Consider the following 18,746-nt stretch of genomic DNA (forward strand, 5'->3'; position numbering starts at 1 on the left):
AGTAATAAACTGTAAAACTCAGTTCGCTTCATCTTGAGTAATAGCTGAGTAACAGAGGCACAAACGGGTACACACCTGACCCAGAGCACTCAGCTCGTGGCAAATCTCGGGCTGCGTGGTGGACCTCTCTGGCACTTCAGAGAAACCTGCAAGGAGAGAGAAAGATGTGTTGACTCCAGAAATGTTTTGTTCACTCAAATAAAAAAATAGTAAAGTTAATGTTTCGATTCGATAGCTCAAAAAAAAAAATCACTGCAGGCTCAAGTAATTTCTCATCACTTCATCTGCAGTGGTGCAGTGGGAATCCACCTTGGAGTTTTTATTAACTTCGTTCCTGTTGCCTGTTCTGCACTTGAAGTCCTAATCCTCTGACTGTTGTGGACTTACCTCACAGGCAAAGGATTGAAACTAGTGAAAACAGCAATAGGAAAGGGAGAACACTGAAAAGAGTGGTCCCTGTTTTGTGTGAATGATCCTGCAATAAGAAACTGTGAGAAAGGACTAATGAGGATGAGCTTTCTGCCATGTACGTGGAAGCCCTTCTGGTTGTGTGGGTTGGCCTCGCTGCTGTAGGTGGTCGTGGCTACATAGACACTGACAGGATTACAGGACAGAAGGAGTCTGTTTTCTGAGGACCCGTGCTCAGTTAGTGAAACTTGGGCTGTTGTGCTTAAGGAATTCCCATGAAATGAGAGCATCCTTGCAATGGTCAGGTTATTCATTCTTAAATAATGTGGCTTTTGAAACTCTTGACTCCAAATCCATTCATTAATCAAGCACTTTAATTTTAGTGCACTCTGCTTCTTATGAAATAATGAGAAAATGAAGCATGCCTAAGAGGAGCTGGGAAACAGGACATTCTGGTTCCCACCTGCTCGTCAGTGTGTTAATTTGCCACTGAATTAAGGAGAGTTCAACTTAATGGACGTGAATGGATTTCTCTGACAAGCAAAAAACTTGCACTTGTACCTTACAGGGCAGGTGCAGCCCCCACTTTGCTCTACAAAACTTCCTCTTTATGGAAAGCTTTGTGCCGTACTGATGAGTTTGGCTTTCATTTTACCAGGAAAGCCCCTTTTAGTGTTTTCCAAGAACATCAGTGATAAGCACAGACCCATTTATTATTTTGACTGCTTAACACTACAGTTTACAATGCCCATGTATTTACTGCCTTTCAAACTGGTCAATCCCACTGAACAAGAGCTTTTAAGAGCTCCTGCATTGCAACTAGTATTTGCCATGCAGGCAAAAACTGTTGAATAGTGCATTTATTGTTGCTAAAATGCCTTTTGTTTCTTTTTCCAGGCAACTGAATACTCAGCCATGGCATCATTAGCTGGAGGACTGGATGACATGAAGGCCAATATAACCAGCCCCACTTCTGCAGATTTAGGAGCAAGCGTTCCCGGACCACAGTCGTATCCTATCGTAACAGGTAAGTAATTCTGCATATGCCAGTAGGTGTGAAGAGGGACATGTGCACGTTGTGGGGTGATGCTCTTCCTGGAGGAGCGATGTCAGATGCGTAATCATTGCTTCCAGTCTCTTTGTAGCTCTGTGATTTTATAGCAGCTCTGGTGAAAGTCAGGTGCACAGCTTGTATACGTCATTACTGTTCTTCCTGAGCCAACTGATGAAGTATACCTTTTGACCATGAGGGTACACACCTCTTCTCTCCAAACCTGCATTCTAGATACCACCATATAGCAGAAAAGCAAAATGCTTGCCTGTGCTTTTGGCATTGGTTGTTTGTTTTCCTGGCATTTTTGACTGCATGAGATTTTTATGGTGCTTTGAACTAGCTTGAACCTTGGATGCTTTTGACTTCTACAAAGATTTTGGACCGCTTTGGACCAAACAGAGGTTTTGGACCACTTAACAGTACTGTACTTGAGCACTAAGGCTGAGTAATTAAACAGACAGTGATGGTTTCTTCTGGGATTGTCCGCATTTGTTGAGCAGGTGAAGAGTAGGAGTTAAGGACCAGCTGGGATTTGGTAATGCCACAGCCATGTGGCTATGTGGGACTAACCACGTCGTGTGGAGGGAGACTGTCCAAATGAAAGAAAACTGTACAGAAGGAATTATAGGAGCCAGAACAAAATTTAAGGGTCTGTACTTCCTGTGTATGTTCCCCTGCGGGTTACTTTTTTTGGTTGAAGTACCTCTCATGCTTTTCTTATTACTCCTGCTGCCCCACCTGTGTGAAACTATGCATAAAGAAACATATAATGAGACTGAACTGACCGAAAAATAACCCAGAATCCTTCCAGCCCCCTGCCCCCAACTGAAGAAGCTCCCCAAGAAGTTACTGTTAGGCCATGTAAGCTCTCTGGAAGAGGTTAAATCCTTGTATAATGCTAGCACAGTATGTCTAAGGAAGGGGAAGATGATAGCATGTCATAGACAGCATCGGCAAGGGGAGTTGTTTTGGGGTACGTGTGGATCCAAGAGGCAGGATGTCAAAAGTATGTATTCAGAGCAGCACAGAGGGTTGTGAGCTCTATTCTACATGCACACACACACACACACACAAGCATTCATTTAAATCGTCCCTGTAAGCGGGAAGCAGAACCTCCCTAAGCAAGTGCTCTATTACTGAGAGATGGCAAACGACCAAAAGGAGAGAGAAGGAACATGTCAGCAGTGGATGCAATAGGCAGAGCGAGCAGGGCATCCCCTGCTTCTAAGGGCACTTTGCCTTTCATCCCCACCGCAGCCACCCTCCTGCTTTGATTCTCCCCAGGGTCTGCGGGGTTTGTTCCATTGCACGCTGTACCTGCAGGGCCAACATGTGATACAGAGCCCAGGTGGAAGAGCTGTTTGCAAAACGAGTCTTTGCACAAATGAGATAAACTACCAAGCTCAGCTCTCTCTACAAAACAAGATACTTGCGGCTACAGCCACAAATATAATTTCCCTTAAAAATGTCAGAATACTTTCTTCCATTCCAGGATCATTCTTCAGTCAGGGGCCTGTAGGTCCTCGACCCAGGAGTGATTGGGGCAATGCTATCAAAGGCAATCAAGTCTGAAATGCTAAGCCTTTGACTCACCGAATTCAAGGCTAATTGAATCCTGCTCTTAGAGAATGTTTAAAAATAATCCTCCATTCACAGTGCCCTGCTCTCAGCTGTCCGGGAACCATGGTGGAAAGCAATGTCAGGCTATAGGTAATTTAGTGTAATGGAGTGGAAGGAAAGGGGGGTTTCTTTATTTAGATCCAAATTAGCAATATATTTTATAATCAAGCTCTTTTTTTTTCTAACTCACATTTCTTTCCTTTGGCATTTCACAATGTCTTTTGCCAAAGAAAGAAACATAGGCAGAGTTTATCCTGAACTAGCAAAAATTAGTTCTAGTTGTAAACTTCCTTCAAGGCCCTTTGTGGGACATATCTGTGTGTACGCAGATATTTACACTTCTACAGATACACAACCCCTTTGCTCTGAAACAGGAGCAGTGATACTACGGAACATGGTTAGTGGGCAACACTGGTAGTAGGAGGATGGTTGGACTAGATGAGCTTAGACGTCTTTTCCAACTTTAATGACTGCATGATTCTGTGGTTAAGGTGGCAGCAGCAGCTGTTCGATTGCTGCAGCTGTTGGCAAAGCATTGGTGGTGGGTCCAAATACTGAGGGCTTTGAAAGAGCAGATGACAACTCATGCAAGTTAGCTGTGTCAGTCTCAGGTCTCTGGAAGCAAGCAAGATGCATCCAGGAGTTCCAGAATGACTTCCTACTGAAAGTACAGGGCCACCAGCAGGATTTCCCTTGTTTTATAAACTCAGCTAGCATGGCACGGGCCTGGTAGATGGGGAGTGTAATTACTCTTTCATGGTATTTCAAAAGATGGGAATACTCCAGGCAGTGCTTTTTGTTTGCTTGTGTTTTCCTTCATTTGGAAAATCCTCTAGCTAGAGACTAATAATAATAATAACAAAGTTGTGATGAAAGCTCTATGCATAACAATCAGTTTAGGAAACCTTAAACATAGAATAGGCATGAATGGTTACTTTTCACCATGCACCAAGAATACGCTGAAATCTTATTCTCAAACCACCTTTGCTACACAGGGTTTCTAAAATCATCTTATTTGTATTTGACTCCTCATGAGTTGATTGGTCAGCTATGGGGAAGATTGAGTGGTAACTCCCAAGGACTCGAGTAATTGCAGGTATCTTGACTCCACGTGTAAGGCAACAGCAATGGATAAAGTCTTCTTACAGTTTTGCATCAGAATTGTAAGCTCTCATTCCAAGTGTTGGAAGGACTCTACAATTCATCCTGGGTAGGCCGGGGCAGATTTGTTGTGAAAAAGGGAAACAAATCATTAACAAGTAGGAGAAAAGAGGGAAAAAATGTATACTGCCACTTTAGTGCAGTGCAGTTGGCTTGGATGCTTCTTGCTATTTACTCTTTTTAGTAAAAGAATGTGGCGTGTACTGAAATGGCAAAATAACATGTCTTGATTTAAAACATAAAGAGAACTTGACGGGCTCACAGGTATCCTGAAGATATTTTTTTCTGTGTTTTTCAAGAGGCTGCCCTGGGCAGGAGTATGGCATGATTTATCTGGTGTGTTGTTGTGGGAATCTACCTCAGGTGCTGTTGATGCTGGTGCCTTCCAGAAGCAGGACTGTCCTTAGGTGTCACCCAGAAAGACAACCTCAGCGAGCAAGTGCCTTGTACTGCCTCTTAGATTATGGAGCTTCCTTTTGTTGCTGCTGGGATGTTTCTGCTGTTCCTTCAGCTCCTAACACCAGCTCCTTCAAAGGCTTTTTATGAGAAATCTTGTGTTTCAGACTGCACTCCTCTGTAGTCTCTTCATTCCTATATAGGAAATACCCATCTGCAGTTAAAAGAGCATGGGAACGGTCATTGCCTCCTTATCTTTCTTACTGGGCACGACCAACAACTTTCTTATGTTGCTATCTCCTTGTGACCTGGTGAGCAGACTGCATTTCTCAGAGCACAACTGACTACAAATGGATGCTGCAAACCTTTCTACGTATTTCCCCTCTGTTCTCCTTCTAACATCATACACACTCGAACAAAAGCCCTAAAAGTATGAATTTACTGGGTATATGGAGCAAGCTTTATGAATAGCTAGCCTAGAAAAAACATGCTGTTGGTCTTAAATGTCGCAAAGCTGAGATCTATAACAAAACACATTTTACCAGGTGGAAGTAAAAGTAGGTGTTTATATCTCTACTTTGGTATTGCTGTAAACTTTTCTAACACAAGCACTCATAAAACTTAGATTTACAGAAGTGCATGAAAAGCCTTAGAAAACCTGTGCCTTTGGATGTATTTTCCGGGAAGATATTCAGACTGTTATTTGCCATTTCTCTTTTGTAACCCACACCAGAGCAGTTCCTCTCTGGAAGCACCGAGGAGCCCCAGGCATGCTCTGAGCCCACTGATGCTGTGCATGTACCATACAGCTGAGTTCTACTCTGCTCAGAGGCTTTTGTGGCAATCTCAGGGTTTATACAGATCTCAGAGGCAGAAAGATCTAAGCAGCAAGCCATGCTTCTTGTCTATAACAAACAAGGTGTGTGAATTACAGGGCGCTTGTTGGCACAGTCCTCATCGTATTTCTGGATATCCCTCTATTTTCTCCCACTGATTAACTGATGTTTTTAGTCATACCTCTTTTCATTATGTCAGGGCAGGGAATTCAGATGAGAAGACACATTTATCAACCCCATTTTCACTCGTAACCAAAAGCTTCATACTGCTATGGGTCATGCTTCTGTAGTAGATGCCACTGAAAACTAGAGGGAGTCGAACAATGATATACAATAAACAACAGTTGTTTTTAGTGCAAAGTCCAGCAAACATTTGCTTAAACATCATCTAGTCTACCTTCCAGGAATATTTTTGTTGTCTTCGCTCTGACCTAAACTATGGTGTAGCATTTCTAGTATGGGACTGATTATCTGTGGGGGTAGGAGAGAAATAAGGTGGGCAACGACTGAAAAAGCATTAGCTTTGTGTCAGCCCTACTTTAGCGATCAGGAATTAATTCAGGGGAGAAGTTCTGCCAGAAAGAGGTCCTGGACCTTGGGCCCTGGTCTTGAAGGCAAGTGCCTGAGACTCATGGGTTTCTGATGTGTTTTTCCTGCAAATTGCTTTTTGTTGGAGGAGGAATGGCTAACGTGAACTCTGTGTTTTTTTTTCTTGAGATTCCAAGTGTTGAGTTGCTTTTCTTCACCCTTTCTGAAGGCTTCCACACTTCCTTGTTCCAGATTGGCTGATATCATGTGTACAAACTGAGATCAGGAGACTGAAAGCCTTGTGGAGCACCTTGTTTCAGCTCTGCAAGCTAATACACTTTTTTTAGCTGTAAAAGTGGAGGACACCCAAAGGAAGATCATGGAGAGTGGCATAGCAGTGACTTCTGCCAGCTCCCTCAGCACCTGTAGGTGCATCCTATCAGGACCCATGGATTGATGGATGTCTAGATTGCTTAACTGATCCCTAGCCCAGTCTGCATCAACTCAGGCAAACTCGTCCTTGATCCTGGCTTCCTCTGGGGCTTCAGGGGTGTGAGGCTCCTCAGGGCTGCCTCCAGCAGTATAGACAAAGAAGGCATTCAGTAACTCTGCCTTCTCTGCATCTTCTGTCACCAGGGCACCCATCTCATTCATCAGTGGGCCTACACTGCCTCTGGTGTTAGTTTTATCGGCCTTGTATTCGAAGAAGCCCTTTCTGTTGTCCTCAACCCCACTCGCAAGGTTTAATTCTAAGGAGGCCTTAGCTTTCCTAGTTGCCTCCCTACATCCTCTCACAACAGTCTTATATTCCTCCCAAGTGGTCAACCCCTCCTTCTGTGATCTGTACACTCTCCTCTTCCACTTGAGCTTCTCCACCAGCTCCCTTCTTAACTACGTAGGTCTCCTGGCTCCCTTTCTTGACTTCCTACCTGCTGGGATGCTCTGATCTTGAGCTCAAAAGAAGCAGCCCTTGAATGCTAACCAACTATCTTGGGCCCCTTTACCTTCAAGTCCCCTGTCCCATGGGATTTCCCCTAGCAATTGCTTGAACAGATCAAAGTTGGCCCTTCTGAAGTCCAGAGTTGTGATTCTGCTTGGTGTTCTGTTCCGGCCACATGAGATCCTGATCTCCACCCCCTCATGGTGGCTGTAACCAAGGCTGCCCTCAACTTTCACTGCTTCAGCCAGGCCTTCCTTATCAGTGAGAGTAAGATCCAACAGCGCTCCTCTCCTAGTTGGCTCATCCACCATTTGCATCAGGAAGTTATCATCAATGCACCGGAGGAACCTCTTGGACTGTGGATGGCTGGCTGAGCAGGCCTTCCACCAAATACCAGGGTAGTCAAAATCCCCCACGATAACCAGGGCCTGAAATTGCAAGGCTGCTATCAGCTGCCTGTAGAAAGCCTCGCCTTGCTTGCCTGTCTTTCCTGAGAAGGACACAGAAAGACACTAATGCAAATAAATCTGGTAGCTGAGGTTCTAAGTGAGCTATAATCGTAGTCCTTCATGTTTTTCTCATTACCAGACCATGGTTTGGATGGCAAAGCAGTACTGAGAGTTGAGATGCAAAAGGTCCTCTGTATGTGATGTAAGTTTCCTAACAAGCTGGTAGAGCAAAACACTGGGGATATTTCTTGAAGATGAAAGGGTTGCTTAAGTGTTGGCATTCATGTCAACACTTCCTGCTAGAATATGTGTAAGGAAAAATGTAGTGACTGGTTCATCCACCAGCTCTGTTGTGTTATGGACCACCAGCCAGACCTCTGATTAAAAAACAACTCTATTTCTTTCCATCATTTTTATGCCGCATTAAATATTAAGTTAAAAGGAAAAAAAAAAAAATCCCTTCCCTTACTGCTTGCCACTATGGTTCATAAGTGCTCTCTCCATTTGCAAGCCAATGATATGTGCCCAGCTCATTACTGCTGTAGTCAGCAGTTTCCAAGCCGCCCGTGATTGTTACTAATTACCTGCAGATGCGTTTTCCCTGCCCTCGTTGCTGATTTCAGCATGGTCAGTATCACCCTGAGAGGACAGAGTCGTTCTGAGCTGACACCTTTTCTTGACTTCCCAATACAGCGTAAAGGGCAGATTGACAAATCCACAGCCAGTCCTGACTGCAGCTGGCTGCAGCGTCAGTTTGCATTAGCAGCCTGGGAGTAACTGCCAGCCAGCCCCGCCGAAGAACCAGAGAAGTGCATTTAATTGCAGTGGAGTCTGACGTGAACTCTGTATTACTCCGTTACAAGAAGAGATGCAGTGAGTGGGCTCCATTTTTGTTGCTCCATCCAACGTTCAAGTGAGGGATATCGATCTCCTCCCGTGCCAGGACAGCTCCCACAGCTTTCCTCCCTTGGCTTGCTGCTCTTCCATATCACTATGCGTGTACTGCCAGGTGCCTGGCTTTCATCCTGTGTGTTTGTGCTGTTAGAGCTGTACCGATGTGGGCCGCAGTGCCTTTCACAAATCACACACATCAGTGGTTCTTTGTTCTCCGCATGTGAATCTGTGACTGTGCCACAGAAGGTGTGTTATTTTATATCCTTCTTCTCGGGAGGGATCACTGCTGAAGATATCGTTGCCATACGTGATGCATGTATGGCGTGCCACGATGTAGCCAATTGCATCATCTTTCCCATTCATTCCATAGGCTGGTCAAAAAGGTGAGAAGAAACAACAAAAACAGGAGCAGAGTCTGTTTGCTGTCAGGAGAGCTGGGGAAGGAATCCTGAATGGCAGTCATTTGAGTTTATCTGCCCTGGTTTGCACTGGGAGACTTGGGCAACCACAGATAATCGATTCCAGGCTTCATCCTGAAATGAACATGGAGCAAATGGGACAAATGTACCTATCTGAACAGACTGCCGTTCATGGAAAGATCAGCTTACCTTTATTTGTCACATAACTAAAGTTAGGGGTTTTGTAATACACGTGCTTGTGGTAATCCTAATCCAGAGGTGCTCCGAGCTTTGGGTTCCAACTGATTCCTGATTAGGGAAGGTCAAGCACTTCTTGAAGGACTGCTGTGTAAGGGAACAGGACCAGGGCACACCTAACAAGAGAGCAGTATCAGGAGCAGCCAGTAAATTAATATCTGCTTGTACTGGACTGTGTTGGGAAGCACAGTAGATGGCCAAAGAGGCTTTTGTTCTACTTATTCCACTGTCCGTACGTGTGCTCATGGGACCACTCTTTATGTACCATAAAACAGGGAAGAAAAGAGGAATGCTTTGCTTTTTTGTGGTGGTGTTTTCCTCATACTTGGCTCTCCGTGCAGTCAGCAAAGATACCAGTTTTTCAGAGGGGTTCCCTGGGATTCCTAACCTGAGGTAATTGCTCGGATGAATGCCTTAAAGCCAATGTCCATCTGGGAATGACTGAGAGAGTGTCAGGAGAACAGGGGACATAAAGGTTTTCTAAGCAGTTTGTAGTCTGGCCTATTATTGCCATCTAAATCAGGTATCTTAGAAGTACAGTGGTGAAATCAAGAGTTCCCTCTCAGTGAGAAGCTGCAAAGCTGTGGTGATAGAGGTACAGTTTTTAATCACTGTAGAGAGATAAGCTGTTAAATGTGGCAGAATGAACTCTTCCAATGTCTGAGTGCGTCCCAAATAGTATGCAGCCTTACTTGGCCATGTCTTGCAAATACTCATCCCACACCAAAACCAAATCACTGCCTCTTTTCCAAACTACTTTCTGTTTTCCACTTGGCAAGAATGAAGAGGATTTCAACTAATAAATAGTGCTCTTTCTTCCACATGGATGTGCTCATTGGAACTGGTGCTCAATGGAGCTGAGAAAGGGCTATTTCTCTTTTGGCCCAAGCCCTTGTTTGTTTTATCTTCGAATTCTTTTGTGCCTGAAACTAGAGATCAAGGTAAATGCTTTGTTCCAGTGACTACGTGTGAACAGAAAGCAGCTAGCTTAAACTAGAGCTACGTGAGCTGGGAGTATCCGCCCTGTGGAGATGGAGAATGTCATGAACAAGGTTCTGCAGGGAGTTGTTACCCAGCTGATATTTGCTGAAACGTTTATAACCAACAGCTTCAAAGCAGTGCTTTCATTAGCTGAATGAAAGAATTCCAATTTTTTCGATTTCAAATAAAAAAATATTTGCAATCTTTAAGTGAAAAAACAGTTTCAGAGCGAATGTGTTAAACCTGGAGTTCCAGCTCTCTAACAATAATAATATCCCATTTTCACAATTTCTTCTTCCTTTTAGCACTGAAAAACAAAACAAAAACAAACAAGACAGATTCGGGCAACTTAAAGAGAAGGGTTGGTCTCGTGGATATTGTTCTTTCTTCCAGAAAACTGCTTTGTTGAATGTTTTGCAGGCCAACTGTAGTAATAGTTAAACCTCGTCATCTTCTGAGGCCATCATGTTTTGCTGATATAATCAGTCTCCACATGGAAGTGTTGATGGGCACTTAAGCATCATCACCAAACGATACTTTAATTTCTGTTCTGAAGTGCACATCAGCGTTGGTAGTTGACTGGTTTCTAGTGCAGCATGATGCTAGATTTCCAACTGGGTCTCTACACTTCATAGATCAAAGTGCAGGTGCATTTTCCAATAATCTATCTGTCCGTCATGCTGAAAACTTGAAAAAAGGCCCCATAAACTCTTGTGGAAGGGCAGGCAATATGGAAAACAAAAGTGCCCTTTCTAGTGTCAGCACAGAGTCTAACTGAAACAGTTATTTTTTCCCCCATTTTTATGAGTTCTTATCTTGCTGTTAAAAAGGAAAAACCACGTTTCAGAAAGCAAACGAGGCCACTTGCATCCTGCACAGACCTAGGCTATTAATGGACTCTTTTGACAGTGTATAGCCTGACTACGTTGGGGATTTTGCTGTGTATTTCAGTGTTGAATTTAACTGTAGTAGACATGTTTTGGCACAAAGCACGTATAACGGCAAGTTGCATTTACATAGCCCTTTTTACTTATGGATTTTGCATCTCTAAATCTGTTTCTCCCTTCCCCCCAGTACCACTGTGGTATGGATAGTAAACACAGTTTTAAATGGAACAGCCATGGTAGAAAGATTAAGACAAGGAAGGTACCAATGCCCTCGTGCTGGCTCCCAGTTGCAACTAGGCTGGGGCTTGTTCTGTATACACATTGAATAACTTAAGCTCTCTTTTGCTTCAGTCCCAAATGCTCTGGAAAAAAACCACCAACAAACCAACCAACCAAAGTGTGCATGACAACGACTCCATGAAACTGTCTTCCTGGCTTTACTGGCTGCATATCCCATCGGCGTTTTGGACCTGAGTGCACTCACCCATATTTTTGCCACTGTCTGCAGCCAGCTTTTGAGTGGCAATGAGAGTTCTGGGTATTCAGAACTGCCATGGTGTCTTAGAATCACAGAATGGTTTGGGATGGAAGGGACCTAAAAGATCATCTCGTTCCAACCCCCTGCTCTAGGCAGGGACACCTCCCTCTAGACCAGGTTGCTCACAGCCCCATCCAGCCTGACCTTGAATGCTTCCAGGGAGGGGGCACTGACCTCACTGGGCAACCTGTTCCAGTGCATCGCCATCCTCATAGTAAAGACTTTCTTCCTAATGTCTAGTCTAAATCTACCCTCTTCCAGTTTAAAGCCATTTCCCCTTGCCCTGTTGCTACCTGCCCTTATAAAAAGTCCCTTCCCAGCCTTTCCTGTGGGCTCCTTCAGGTACTGGAAGGCCACTGTAAGGTCTCTTCAGGCTGAACAAGCCCAGCTCCCTCAGATTGTTTTCATAGGAGAGGTGCTCCAGCCCTCTGATCATCTTCATGGCTCTCCTCTGGACCTGCTCCAACAGCTCCATGTTCTTGTGTTGAGCCTCCAGAACTGGACGTAGAACTCCAGTGGGGCCTCACAAGAGCAGAGCAGTGGGGCAGCATCACCTCCCTCACCCTGCTGGTCGCACTTCTCTTGATGCAGGCCATGATATCGTTGGCCTTTTGGGCTGCAGGTGCACACTGCTGGCTCACGTTGGGACTTTCATCAACCAACACCACCAAACCCTTCTCCTCAGGGCTGCTCTCAAGCCATTCTCTGCCCAACCTGTATCTGTGCTTGGGATTGCTGCAGTCCAGGTACAGGACCTTGCACCTGGCCTTGTTGATCGTCATGAAGTCCAATTCTCCGGCCTGCTCTGGTCCCTCTGGTTGGCTGTATTAGGCTTTAGTACATCAGTGCCCAATTTGATGCACATGTTTTTTTTTGCTGCCAGAGAAATGCTGTATATCTCCAAATTAAAAAAGAAAAAGAGAAAGAGAGAAAGAGAGGAAGGAAGGTAGGGAGGAAGGAAAGAAGGAAGAAAGAAAGAAAACAATCAATTTAGTATAAATACTTCTTAAATAACTTTTTTTTTTCCTTTTTTTGGACCTGCAAGCATTGTAAAACATCTGACTGTTCCTGTACAATCCACCAAAATGGTATCTCCAAGTGGGTCGAGTGATGTGTTGGCATCTACGTGTAGACACGTTACATGAATAGAGTGAATGGCATTGCCTAGAGTCCTAGGCAATGTCTGTGGGACAAGGTAGTTATCTGATGACAGCAATTGACGAGACCTCCAGTCTTGCTGTGCCATCAATAATAGGCAGACATGTATGAAATTCTTCTCACCTGTTGCATGGCCGTGATTGGGTATTCTTCTTATTTTCACACAATGGATCCAGATATTTTAATGACACTGCGGCACATCTTGGAAGAAGGGGAACATCTGTTGCAAAATAGGAAGAATAAGTCATTTTCCCCTTAGTGGTCTTGAAATAGCTTGTCTGTAGTTGTTTCACTGTGAAGATGCTGTGATTTCTCTCATGCTGCCTCTGAAACAAGATTTTACAGGCATATCTGAGGCATTTCTTTCTTTCATGGACTCTTTTTTCTTTTTGTCTTCATGTTATATAATGCCGAAAATGTAAGAAGTTTTGATGTCGTTTCTCATAGAAGCATTGAACTGTAATGAAAGCAAGAAGAAAGTGCAAAATGCAAAAGTACAAAAAGAAAATGTCACTGGTGTTTCTTCACAATGCAGTTGCCCCGTTTTTGACATGCTGATGACAAAGGCACATCTACCAACAGAAATATGACTTGTGGAAATCCTGTGAGAATTGGAGGGAACAGGGACTGCCTCCGCTGCCACGAGCTTGGCAACTAAGTTGGGATTTTCACAAAACTGTGATCAAAAAGTGAATTCAGTAAGGGCATAAAAGACGTACTGGAGCCTCTCTGGAGTTTGTTTCCTTGTATTCTTTGCAATCATCTAAATAACTGTGAACACAATCATATAGTGGTGCTATCCTTCTTTTGACTTCTGAAAATGACTTATGCACCATAAATGTTCCTCTGAAGATGGGATGTGTGTGGATTACACTGCCTTCAGCGGAAAGCCTTCTTTCTGTGGGTTCCAACCTGTTCACTTCCCACCAGGTGAATATGCTTGGGGGCCACCAGGGGCTTGAGGCTGCAGGATGGGACAGGGTTCGGAGCATGGTGGGAATCCATGCTGCTGCAGCTGCAATAATCAGAGGCCATGGGATGTCTAGGGTTGTGAGTGAGACTCCTTCTGTCAGTAAATCTAGGTTTTTTTTTTCATGCAAAGCAGAGGATCTGTGTGCGCTAATTTTGCTCTGCTCTGCTTACTGGTGCCTGCACTGCTGGGGTCACAGCAAGAGCTGCTCTGCACATCTCTTCTTCCTGCCTGTGTGCATCCCCAAAGCTTTATCTGCCCCAGGGCAACCAGGCTTGTTCTGCTGTGAAATGACTTTGCGGCAAGCCCAGCATTGCTGAGGCTGCCTTCCACAGTGTGTGTGGGGAGATGCAAGCAAACACTTCAGCCTCTTGCTGTGGAGATGTGTAAGACTGCAGGAATTACATCAGGTCTTGCAGGGGTGTGCAGAAGTAGGAGCGGTACCTCACAGCCAGTCATGCTTTTCACCGTTGTATAGGAGCTCATTTCTGTGTCAACAGATGGGGGGATGCACTGTCACAGGCTGCTTGGTGCAACTTGGTAGTTTTAATAGGAGAAGCTCTTAAGGTCATGTAAGTGGATCCTTCTGTAAAATGGGTAAGGTAGCTCTGTTACACTCTTGGCGTGTGTTGTGGAAGACTGCTTTTGCTCTGAAACAGCAGTGATGTGGACCTGTCAACGCCTTCAGGCATGACGTAGAGTCATGCAGAACTTCAGTTTGCTCCAACAGTGGTGGCTGAGGAGATGGCCATGCCCTGCAGTGGGGACTATTGCACTGTGCCCTCTCTGCCCTTCCTTGTCTGCACTGAGCTCCTCAGATCTGTGCCATCTCCCTCAGCTAGCTGCTCTTGCAAATTAACCCTTCAGCCCACCTGCAGCAGCGCCCCCAGCTGCACTGTTCCATCCAACCTTGCCAACACATGGTATACAGAGGAGCTTTTTGTGGCAGCTGAAATGCAGAAGATGACTTGCTTATCCCCTTGCAGTAATGCAAAGTGAATTATCTGGTGTGTTATGTCTCTTAAGGGTTTAGAAACTGTGTGGTCATGTCCTTGCTTTCTTCTGGAAGGTGCCTGTTACAGGCAGTCATAGAATCATTAAGTCTGGAAGGGACTACTGAGCTCATCAAGTCCAACCACCAGTCCACCCCCACCATGCCCGCTCAGCCATGTCCCTCAGTGTCAGATTTCTATGGCTCTTCAATACCTTCAGGGAGGCTGACTCCACCACCTCTCTGGGCAGCCCTTTCCAGTGTCTGACCTGTCATCTAACAGCCTTCCCTGCCCTGTGCTTCCCGGTGGCTGCGCCCTCTCCCAGGTGCTCCTGGTGGCTGCAAACCTCTGGCAGGGCTGTGCAGCACCCCTCTTTCCTGCTTGCAGCTGTCCCTCTGCAGGTGGGGGGATTGCACTGCAGGAATGGCTATCATGTCTGTGCATAAGCCTCCTGGGTGCATCCACATGGGGCACGTTATCACTTACGAAGCTGTTTTAGGCAGGGGGACCCATTCAATGACACTGTGCAGGAAGGCAGATCTGGAGGATGGGGAGGTATTTGGTCACCCCTTCAGGACACAGCCTCTCCCTGTTCCGTCCTTCTCTGGGGACAGTCAGCCCCTTGATGCCTGTCTGTGCCATGACAAACCTGTTCCTGTGTGCTGTGGTGAAGCTGCAGGGAGCAATCACCATCTGCTTGCCCAGCCATGGGACTGGGGTGCCGAGCGAGGGGGATGCTAGGGGTTTGTCCCTGCACATGGGACAGCCAGCTCCCAGCTCTGAGCACCTCTCAAGCTTACTGGCTCCCTCCTTGCCCTGTGTGAACCCCGGGGGCTGTGTGGAGGCCCCATGGCTTTGTTCAGCATCACACGTGCCCTGTGGAGAACACGGCAGCTCTGCTCCCCATCATCCAAATAGCTTTCCTGAAGGGTCTCCTTTCTTCGACCTTTGTAATTATTCCTGTTCAATCTTTCTTCGTGTTTTCTTCTAATTATTTTTCCCTTTCTTCTCTCCCTGCCTTTTTTCCCTAAAAGTCCACCAACTTCCCTTCAAGAGTATTAAGGATGTGAGTGAAATTGATGGCAGAAATGTCTCAAGTCTTTATGATGATGAATGACTTTCACTGCCGAAGCTTTTATTGTCTGTGATTTGGAAAGAAGGGGAACTGATTTATCACGGCTGACTGTCATGCCATTTAATACAGCTATAAATCCCAGCCCACTGACTGGCACCACGAAACGGGGACCTCATCTGCCCAGACTCCCACCTCCTTTCATTTCCCAGCTTCTTCCCCCCACAGCTGCTTGCTCAGCTGTGCGAGGGGAAATTCAAACCAGGGGAGCTCACACAGTGATGGTGGTGGCTGAGGGTTGTGGCAAACCCTGAGCGTGTCACCCAGCTTGGGGTGGGCTGAGGGCGCTCCTGCCTTTGGGTGGGCTGCTCCCATCCCAAATGCACGTGGCAGGAAAGGACTTTGTCATCGTGACCTGACGTCAAGGTTCCATCAGCTGTTTTAAATGTGCAAACAGCCCTCAGAAAGACGTGTTGCTGCAGTTCTCAAACTGCATTTCATTGATGTTGGTGTCATCCTCCTAGCTGAGACCGCGTACCTGTTGTTGTTGTGAAAAGTAAGCCAAGCTGGAGTAACACAGTGCTGCCTCTTACGACTGATCCTGCAGTCAATATGCAAAGCTTTTTCATTCCCAGCTGTTGGTGAAGGACAATGGGAAGTGTCAGTGTGTGGTGAAGAACACACAGTGCATTAGCTGGGAGGGCTGGCTCCTTGCCTGCTTCCTGCCTGGTTCAGGGCATGAACCTCTGCCCCAGTGGCACGAGCAAATAGCACTTCAACTCATAGAATCAAGACTGGAAAACACCTCTGAGATTGTCAAGTCCAACCACCGACCCACCCCCCCATGCCCACTCAACCACTGCGACCCTCAGTGCCACACCTCCACTTCATCACCTCCAGGGACAGGGACTCCATCACTTCTCTGGGCAGCCTGTTCCAGTGCCTCACCACCCTCATGTTGAAGATTTACTTCTTAGCATCTGAATCTATGCCATTTTATGCCACTTGAGTGAGTCTGTAGGAAGGCAGCCAACAGCTTTGGCTGTGGTTGTTATTGCCACAGCACCGGGAAGCCACGCTCAGTGTTGCACCTTGTGCTGGGAAAGGCACAAATGCACAACGATACAGGATGCCAACAGAGCCAAGTTGCTGTTTTAGCAGTTGTGTTTAGGGCTCTGCGTGTGCTGGAGATCAGCAAAGTGCAGCACTGTAAAGATCAGGAAAGGAAAACTGGATGAACTTTGGCCAACTGCTTCACAGTGCACATGCAAAATGCAATTGGATCTTAAAGTGATTTAGTCTACCTATTTCAGGGCTTTTTTTTCTTTTTTCCCCCAACAAAAGAAAATAAAATGCTTCAGTTTTGAAAATTAAAAACATTTTGATGGAAACATGGGGATATTTGGTTTTCTGTATCTTTCTAAAGCTTCACATTTGTTATCAGACATAATCCAGATAAAAATTCAGGTTTTCCTCTTATTCCAGGCTAAAAACATCCTTGTTGAAGCGTTAGGAATTCCAGACTTGGTTGTCAGTTTGGAATGTGGTTACCCTTAATTGCAACTTCAAAATTTAGAGTAAATAGGTTTTCTGTGAGGTGCAGGAAGCTGCTGCCTGGTTTCTGGTGGAAAATGCCCCAGCCTTCAGAGGCTGAGAACTGATATGTACTCTGTCATTGGTACTGGTGTCAGTGAAGAGTGCTGAGAGCCCAGCTTGGAGCTGGCAAGACCTGTGCCAGGGCAGGTTTGCAAAGTTCCTGGGCCTCTCCTGGGGGCTTGCTTTCCATCTCCTCCATTCTGCTCTTATTGCTCCCCAAAGCTCTCTGGATGGATAGAATCACAGAATGGTTGGGTTGGAAGGGAACTTGAACCCCCGCCCAGTTCCGTCCCCTGGTGTGGGCTGGTTGCCTGCCACCAGATCAAGCTGCCCAGGGCTACATCATAGAATCATAGACTGGCTTGGGTTGGAAGGCACTGCAAGGATCACCTTGTTCCAACCCCTCTGCCACAGGCAGGGCCACCAACCTCCAGGTCTGGTACTGGAGCATCTTTGAGGCCTCCTCTGGACCCTCTCCAACAGCCCCCTGTCTTTCTTGTATTGGATGCTCCAGACCTGGACGCAGTACTGCAGATGGGGCCTCACGAGGGCAGAGTAGATGGGGACAATCACCTCCCTGTCCCTGCTGGCCACCTCTCTGCTGATGGAGCCCAGGATACCATTGGCCTTCTGAGCTGCACGAGCAGCCTCTTTTGTTGTTGTTGTTGTTCTTGTTGTTTTGTTGCAAAGAGAATCTAGAAGGTACCTTCCGAGCATAGATAAAACACCAAACACCGTAACAGAAACAAAACCAAATCTTCGTTGAACTTCTTGCAAGAGGTTGTCTCTGTCGTGGCTTTTGCAGTGCTGTGAACTGCCAGCTCTGAATCTGTCAGCAGGAGCGGGGAGCCCGTGCAGCACAAGTCTCCTAGCTGTGATACTCGTGGCTGCCTTGCAGCGCTCCAGAAGCACAGGGATGGCCGTGGAGGTGGCCTCACAGAGCCTGGCTGTGCTATTCGTATTTAGAAGCGTTGCCGTGTTGCAGAAAGGAAACAACAATAAAGGGAATATGTTGCTTCTGCGTGCATTAAGATCACTGATCAAACCACATGAGATCCCATTTCAGACATAATGTGCATTGGAGGGCAAAATTAGATTGAGAAGTAAATGGAGCCTAAAATTTCCATAGCTTTATTCGTCAGAAGGCTGTTTCATTGCGTGGCTTAATTCCCCCAGTTCTTTCATTCATCGCGTGTAGCACGCTGGCTGGAGTGCATTTCAGAAATAATGGGATGAAAGAAAAGCCACGGCTAATTTGGCAGTGCCTGTGAGGTGTGTGAGGGCCGTTCTGGCTGGGGCTGGAGCTGGAGCGCGGAGGAATTCACACTGGCACTTAGGAGGAGTTGCTGTTCTTGCCGTTGTTTTGGTTTCGTTTGCATTTTCTGCGGGATTGTTTTGAGTGTAAATTACACTGCACAACCAACCACACTTTTAAGGAGTGGTGTTTCGGAGGCTTTCGACCCTGCGGTGGTGGTAAGCCTCTTTCATTTTCCTTTGTGGGGTTTTTTTTCCCTTTTCTCCTGCTGTTTTACACGTCGTTTTGACAGGAGGAGGCTCAACCGGTCCCTTAGATAAGCAAACACATGTTTGTTGCTTTTTTTGCCTTTGAA

General features: G+C 45.9%; 1 protein-coding gene across 5 annotated transcripts in view; it reads left to right on the plus strand.

The window, feature by feature from the left end:
• PAX5 (paired box 5) overlaps positions 1 to 18,746 on the plus strand; it is a 115,071-nt gene that overhangs the window by 60,878 nt on the left and 35,447 nt on the right. For all 5 annotated transcript variants that reach the window (NM_204424.2, XM_025144634.3, XM_015280784.4 and 2 more), the window contains exon 7: positions 1,306 to 1,435. In NM_204424.2, the coding sequence (NP_989755.1) occupies positions 1,306 to 1,435 (130 nt within the window). The remainder of the gene's footprint in view (positions 1 to 1,305; positions 1,436 to 18,746) is intronic.

Source organism: Gallus gallus, chromosome Z, assembly GCF_016699485.2.
Source record: "Gallus gallus isolate bGalGal1 chromosome Z, bGalGal1.mat.broiler.GRCg7b, whole genome shotgun sequence".
NCBI classification, from domain to species: domain Eukaryota; kingdom Metazoa; phylum Chordata; class Aves; order Galliformes; family Phasianidae; genus Gallus; species Gallus gallus.